General features: G+C 49.9%; 1 protein-coding gene across 1 annotated transcript; it reads right to left on the reverse strand.

Annotated features, from left to right (window-relative positions):
• Positions 1-669: 669 nt before the first annotated feature.
• On the reverse strand, positions 670-3,064 carry TRH (thyrotropin releasing hormone). The gene is made up of 3 exons (XM_049766547.1): positions 2,906-3,064; positions 1,791-2,003; positions 670-1,363 (listed from the first exon to the last, which is right to left on the reverse strand). Exons 2-3 carry the CDS (start codon positions 1,993-1,995, stop codon positions 819-821), a joined length of 750 nt encoding a protein of 249 aa, XP_049622504.1. The 5' UTR covers positions 1,996-2,003; positions 2,906-3,064; the 3' UTR covers positions 670-818.
• Between the last annotated feature and the right edge of the window lie 4,410 nt (positions 3,065-7,474).

Raw genomic sequence — 7,474 nt, forward strand, 5'->3', positions numbered from 1 at the left:
CCCAAGTGTCAGTGGATTCCAGGATCTTGTTCACCTCACAAGCCTTATTCTGAGATGGGGACAGTCACGAGGATTTTCACACCTCCTGTATCCCAGACTCAACAGAGCTAAAGGGCTCTGGTTATCCCTCTCAGTGCTGAAAATAAAGCCCAACACTTCCACTGAGAAAGAACCACTCTGCAGATGCTCTCGAGGCGGGTTTTATTACCAGGAAGACAATCACCTTGGACAAGGGAAGGAGCTGGGGGGAATCCGGACAAACCACAAGTTTCAGAACAACTTGAACAAAGTCTTATATGCCCACATTCCCACAACCACTACGGGGGTCCCATCACAAAACACATGTCCAAGAAAGAGGACATTCTTGGTTCTCTGGTTGAAGTTCATGTGTGGCACAGCTGGGGTTCGGTCATCACAGATTCATGTTCCAGAGCTTCTGCCTTTTTCTGAAATTCCTTAGAAGACATGGGGGATCATGTTGGCCAGGGATATGAAAAGGGATGTGGCCTGCAGGGTGAGGGAGAGAAGGCCTGGGGGCTTTGTTCTCTGGCCAGCAGTGTAAATAAGCTAAATTGGGATTCTACCTCATAGACTAGATTTATCAAATCTCTGGAGGAGCAGGGCAAAGCCAGGGTGTGTGTTTGTGTGTGTGTGTGTGTGTGTGTGTGTGTGTGTGTGTGTGTGTGTCAACACATGTGAAAATTAGGGAGCTTGGTGAGGGATCTAAGAATAGGGACTACTTAGGTCATGGGGGGGGGATAGGGCACACAGGACCCAGGATATTCTTACACCCCAAACTCGATATTAAAGGGCAATATTCAAACCTCCAGGGACTCCCCCATCCAGGCTGCTCTCCGACCAGGGTGCTGCCGTTTGTTCTCAGCACCCTGGTCCCTGCTCAGATCCTCAAGGATCCCCAGCAAGAGGCTGGCTTGCCCACAGGTTCGCCAGGGTCCACACCAGTTGCCCAGGGCCCTCTTGCCAGGGTGCTGGCGTTTCTCGGGCATCAGCTCCCCCTCCTCCTCCTCCTCTTCTTCTTCCTCCCAGGCCCCCTCTTCCTTCTCATCCCCTTCTTGGGCCTGGAGATCCACCAGCCTTCGGCCTGGGTGCTGCCTTTTGGTGAAAATGCTTGGGAGCCAGGACGATCGCCTGCCAGGGTGCTGCCGCTTCTGCTGGGGGGCACCCAGAGACCCCAGGGCCACATCGTCTCGACGGCCAGGGTGCTGGCGCTTGTAGGGTCCTACAGTCCCTCTTTCTTCCTCCTCTGCTTCTGCTACTTCTTGCTCTTGCTCCTCTTCCTCCTCATTCCTTTTACCTGGGTGCTGCCGTTTGGAGACCCAGCTGGGGGAAAAGACCTGGAGCTCTGGGGAAAGAAAAAAGACCACTGAGAGACCCTGTGCCCATGGCAGCCTTTTGCCCACTCCACACAGATTTGGTGCCTGTCACACATTTACAAAGGTCCTGACCTCTGTGTCCACTCCCTACTCTGCCACTGTCCTAGCTGTGGCCACAGTGGCTCAAATGGTGGAACTGTGCCTGGGAGAATATCTGAGGAATTAGAGCAGTGCTGAGCTGAAAACTGTCACACAAAGTGTCTCCCCTACCCTGTCCCCCTCTGCTTCTATGGATTATCCCCCTAAATGGAGCTAAAAGGGGAAACTGATCCCAGCAGAGTCCACTCATGTGGATGCCAATGAAATTCCAGTGCCGTGCAAGGCCTGAGCTAGGAGACATCCCCCTCTCCCCAGGCCCACAACTGCCCACTTGTAGAACCACCCAGGCCAGCTTACCGGATTCACCATCATGCTGGTTTGCAGCATGCAGCTGCAGGAGGTCTTCCCGGAGGAGGAGGAAGCGTTGTGCCTGGCGCAAGAGATCATCCAGACTTGGAGACTCGGCAGAAGGGGAGTCTTGCTGGGCAACGTCTGGCTGTGCGTGGCCAGGGATGCTGACCAGGGTCAGAGCCAAGGTGATCATCATCCAGAGGCCGAGCATGGCAGCGTCTTGGGGAGGGAGGGAGGGAGGGAGGGAGAGAGAGAGAGAGAGAGAGAGAGAGAGAGAGAGAGAGAGAGAGAGAGAGTCTGAATACTACCCCACCCAACATCCATTTCCCCATCATCTCCCCCTTCCATGTCCCAGGGATCCCCAGCCCAGAGATCAGGAAGTAGAGCTCAAACAGAATGCATGGAGCTGAAGGCTGAGACCAGAGAAAATATCCAGGACTCTGGGGTCCCCTTTTACCCTTGTACCCCACCCACCTGGGTTCCTGCCTTTTCTAGTCAAAATGAGTGTGATCCCCTTCCCAGGTTCACAAAAGCTGCAGGGGAGCAGGGTAGGTGATCTGGGCCCTGTTGCAAATTAAAACAAGCACTCCTCACCCCAAATTCCCACAGCAATATCCTAACCCCATCTCCTCTAGCTCCTGATTCCAAGGTTCTTGTTCTAGGACTCTGCTAAGAGAGGAGAGAAAATTCTGTCTTGTCCTAAGATGCTCGCTATTCCTTTCAATAGTTTTTTTTGGTTTTTTGCTTGCTTGCAAGGGGTGATCAGGAATTGAACTCAAGACCTCCTTATACATGCATCTGTTCTGTCCTGTTTAGTTGCATCCCTGGCTCCCTGTCATTTGGTAGAATTCTCGCTCTGAAATTCTACTTGTAGCTTCTCAGAAGAGATAAGTCGGATATTACCTGCCAGGCTTTTATGCCTGCCTGCTTCTGCCTCCTGCCAAGTCTTGCGGGGTGTCTGGAGGATGTCGAAAACCCTCCTGGAAGCCGGGACCGTGCGCCCAGGGCGCACACCCCAGGATACCCTTCAAGAGGATGCGCTCCCGGCACCAAACCCACCGCGTCCTCCCCAGCACCCCAGAGAGGAAGGAGGAGAGGAGCGCCAGTCCTTCTGTACTCACCTGCGGAGAGAGATGCTCCAAGCGGGTTACCTGGCTGGGGTGGCTCCGGATCCGAGAGTTCTGGGTCCAGTAGCCTAGGAGAGAGCTGCAGGACCAGGCTGCAAGCTCCTTGGAGTGGCCGCTGCTTATAAGCGCCCAAAGCGGTGAGGTCAGCAGGGAGGGGTTCCAGACTCAGGAAGGGGGTGCTGACAAACAGCCGGCTCCCCACGGGTACCCCGCCTGCTGCCTGGCCAGCCAGCTCCACCGGAAATCTGGGGTGGGGTGGGGTGAGGCAGAGTAGGGAGCCAGCAGGCAGGAGCCTCAGGATGGAGATGGGATGGGTGTGTGCAGTGGCTTCTTCATGCAACACTGGGCAAGGAACAAAGACCAGAGTTGATCAATAACTTCACTGAGATTAGGGAGAGGGAGAGAGGCAGGGATGATGAGGGAAGCTGAGAGAGGGACAAGAACTGGGGGCAGTACAAAGCAGGCACCCCAGAAGAGACATCAGAGATACCAGAGACAGTAGAGATGCCACACAGTCCAGGAGGGGCGCACAGAGAGTGGGGGGCCGGGCTGTGGTCTTGACTAGCTCACCTGGGGCCTCCCCCCTCACTGGAACCCCATTTTTTTTCATCTGTGCAAGGAGGAGATCAATTTTGAGAATAACACTAAAGGATGTCCTGGTGGGGACCCACGAGTTTGGAGAGGTTGAGTTGGACGCAGGATGGTTTGAAAAATGGAATAATCTAGATGGAAAGAGGAGGAGAATGTAGGACCTTTTTAGGTGTGCGGCTTTCCTAGAAGAAATTTATTTGGGGGGGGGGCAGGGGCCACACCAGGTGGTGCTCAGGGGTTACTCCTGGCTCTGCACTCAGGAATCACTCCTGGATGTGCTCAGGGGACCAAATGGGGTGCCAGGATCGAACCCAGGTCAGCCACATACAAGGCAAATGCCCTACTGTGCTATCATTCTGTCCACACCCCCAGAATAGCCTTTTTTGTTACTGTTGTTGTTGTTGTTGTTGTTGTTGTTTGGGTCACACCCAGCAGCACTCAGGGGTTACTCCTGGCTCTACACTCAGAAATAGCTCCTGGCAGGCTTGGGGAAGCATATGGGATGCCCGGATTTGAACCACTATCCTTCTGCATGCAAGGCAAATGCCTTGCCTCCATACTATCTCTCTGGCCCCCAGAATAGCCTTTTGACAGATAGACAGCAGGTCTGTTTCCTCTATGGGAAGCCCAGGGCCATCGCTCTCCTGTTTTTGTTTGCTTGTTTGTTTTGCTTTTCATTATTTTGGGGGGTCACACCCGGTGGTGCTCAGGAGTTACTCCTGGCTCTACACTCAGAAATCACTCCTGGCAGGCTTGGGGGACCATTTGGGATGCAGGGGATTGAACCCAGGTCCTGCTGCGTGCAAGGCAAACTTTTTACCACTGTGCTATTGCTCCAACCCCTCTCTTCTCTGTTTCTGATGTCTCTAACTCTACTCTCAATAAGGGATCTGAAGGTTTGTGGGGCCCCTATATCGACACTCCCTTTTTCTGCTCCTGGTCATATTCTGGCCCTCACGTATCAGTTTCTAAGACCAAATAATCACCAGAAATCTCACCCACTCCTGCACCAGCTGGCCAAAGAGAGAATACTCAATCCAAAGTAGCTCCAGCCAAAAACAAACAAACAAACAAAACAGGCAGAATTTCAGTACCTGAAGCTTCAAGACACAGTAGCTTCAGCTACAGTGAGATTCAAAAATTTGAAGGGTCTTACCGAGACCTCTAGATACAGAGGTCTGATGTTATCACCCAGGACGGAGCAAAAGTCTTCCATACACCACAAAAGCACCAAGGGGAGAGTAAATGAACCTGAAAGGAGTCTATAGTTAATCCCATGACAATATACTTCAAGGGTGGAGAAACCCTGTATCTCTTAGACAAAGGAATTCCTTTTCGAATGACCCCAATATTTACTGTGCATCTGCAGGAGGGAAAAAATAGCACAAAACAAATTTTTTTATTATTATTTACTTATCTATTTTTTTGTTGATTTCATTGCTGTGGTTTGGCTATTGAAGTGGATGTCTCCATTTATATTTATTTATTTATTTATTTTCTTCTTTTCTTATGTGCTCTGCCACATTTTTTTTTATCTCAATACCATGGCTTTTATATGGTGCTTACCCTTTTGTTTTGTTTTGTTTTGTTTTGTTTTTGGAATGCTCACTGGATATTTTATTTGACAGTTCCTTATGTACTGTTGTGGTGTTTCACCTTCTTTTTCCCCTTCGTCTCTCAAACCACGGATGAAGCCTCTAGAAGGACTCCGCCCATTTCCGGAGTATTTGATTCTTTTTTTTTCTTTTTTTTTCTCCAGGTTATTACTTTTCTCTTCTTCAAACAAAACCACATAACTTGAACTATCTAGTCCTGCCTCCCAATTAGGGGAAGGAATAAGGGAGGTACCAAGACCAAATAGGTGTAAGACCACTAAGTAGTAAGCTAGGCACAGAGGGGCCCACTTATTCTAGCAGCCCCAGGAGTAAGGGAAGAGGATATGAGAAGGACGGGAATGAAAGTGGAGGGAGGACAATTCGGTGATGGGAATTCCCTTGATTTTATGTTAATATGTACCTAAAATATTATTGTCAATGATATGTAAGCCACTATGATTAAAATAAAAATTATATTTAATTAAAAAAATTTGAAGGGTCTTGCTTATAATCTGTTTGTTCTACCCACTGGATCTCTCTCTGCCTTCTTCTAAGAGGGTTTTAGGCTCAAAGTAACTTACTTGCCCCAAGGTGGACAAGTTGCCAGAGACACCCTCAGGCTCACCTTTCTCTCCCCATGCACAAAATCCCAGGGGTCAAGTCTCAGTAGTCATAGGATCTTGTGTATGCTCCAGATCATCTAATCCTGGTGTCGTAGGCTGAATTAGCCCTATCCAAATAGCATTGGGGGGGGGCACACAATGACACTCAGGGATTACTCCTGGATATGAGCTCAGAAATCGCTCTTGGCTTGGGGGACCATATGGGACGCCGTGTGCAAGGCAAATGCCCTACTGCTGTGCCACCACTCCGGCCCCCCAAATAGCATGTTCTAGAAGGAGTTCTCTGAAAGCAAATTGGGGTTCACAAGTAGATGAGGATGCAGAATGCCACATGATGAATATATCACGTCCCTACATGCCACTGCTTGGATGAAAAAAGTGGGATTCAATGACAGATGAGGCTTGCCTGAGTCCATATGGTGCAAAAGCTTTGAGCCCAGTGTCCATCTCAAGTCTTTCCTTTCCTCTCACTGGGTCAGGGACAAAAACTCCTACTGTTCACCCCACCTATGTCTCAGCCTTTCCCCCCACTCCATCCCCATAGATCCTATTCTGGTCTCAAGAGAGTTTATCTGTCCTGGGAACTTTGAGCAGCCCTCAACTATAAGCCCTTCATCAATGACTCATTCATGGGAAGGGGGTCCAGATATGAGTGGAAGTAGGACAATTAGGGTATAGCTAAGACTTTGTTTTTTATTTTGTTTTGGGGCTGCACCCAATGGTATTTAAGGGTTACTCCTGGCTCTGCATTTAGGGATTTGTCCTGTCATGCTTGGGGGGGCATATATGGTGAGAGATTAAATCTGGGTTGGCTGTGGTGCAAAGCTGTCCTGCCTGCTGTAACTGTTTCTCTGGGCCGGCAGCTGAGGCTTTGATTCTGCTCAGGCCACCTCTGGCTCATTTTATCTAACACCAGCTCATAGGCAGAGATTCAATGTTCTCAATGGCAGGACACAGAGGCGAGGTGAAACTTGCAGGATCAGACTGGCCTCCAAGACCCTTTAAAACCTGCATTCAGGGGCTGAAGAGATAGCATGGAGGTAAGGCGTTTGCCTTTCATGCAGGAGGTCATCAGTTCGAATCCCAGTGTCCCATATGGTCCCCCGTGCCTGCCAGGAGCTATTTCTGAGCAGACAGCCAGGAGTAACCCCTGAGCACCACCGGGTGTGACCCAAAAACCAAAAAAAAAAAAAAAAAAAAACTTGCATTCAATCTCTGCTCCTCTTCTCCGAGCTTCCCCCTTCCTCCTTGCTCCACATCCAAGTCCCCAGAGCCACAACAGCCAGTGGCACCCATTTATAAGCACTCTCTGACATCTCACTCACTCTATATAGCCTATGCCATTTACTCTTGAGGCCCCATAACAAATGCCCCTTCACTCAATCATTCACTCACACACTCACTCATTTCTTCACTGAGTGTTCAGAGCAGGTTGTGGGGTCACCAAGAGGTTCCAGACAAGAACCCTGATCTGAAGCTGTTAGCAGTGTAGAAAGCACATGCCCTTGTGGATTTACTACAGGCTCCCTTGTGCACAGAGTTCCCAGCTATCCCCCACAGAGACCGTCTGTGAGGTCAGAGTTGGCCGTGGGATAAGTATTGGGGTTACCTAGTTTGATAGGGTGTGCCAAGAGGCTCTCTGTAATGCCTGACTGAAATAGATGCCCATCACCCTCTCCTCCTTCCCAGCCTTTATCATTCTGTACACTGGGTATTAAGTTCCCCTTTCTGGGTTTATTTTTTGTTTATTTATT

The sequence above is a fragment of the Suncus etruscus genome, chromosome 20 (genome assembly GCF_024139225.1).
Source record: "Suncus etruscus isolate mSunEtr1 chromosome 20, mSunEtr1.pri.cur, whole genome shotgun sequence".
Taxonomy (NCBI): domain Eukaryota; kingdom Metazoa; phylum Chordata; class Mammalia; order Eulipotyphla; family Soricidae; genus Suncus; species Suncus etruscus.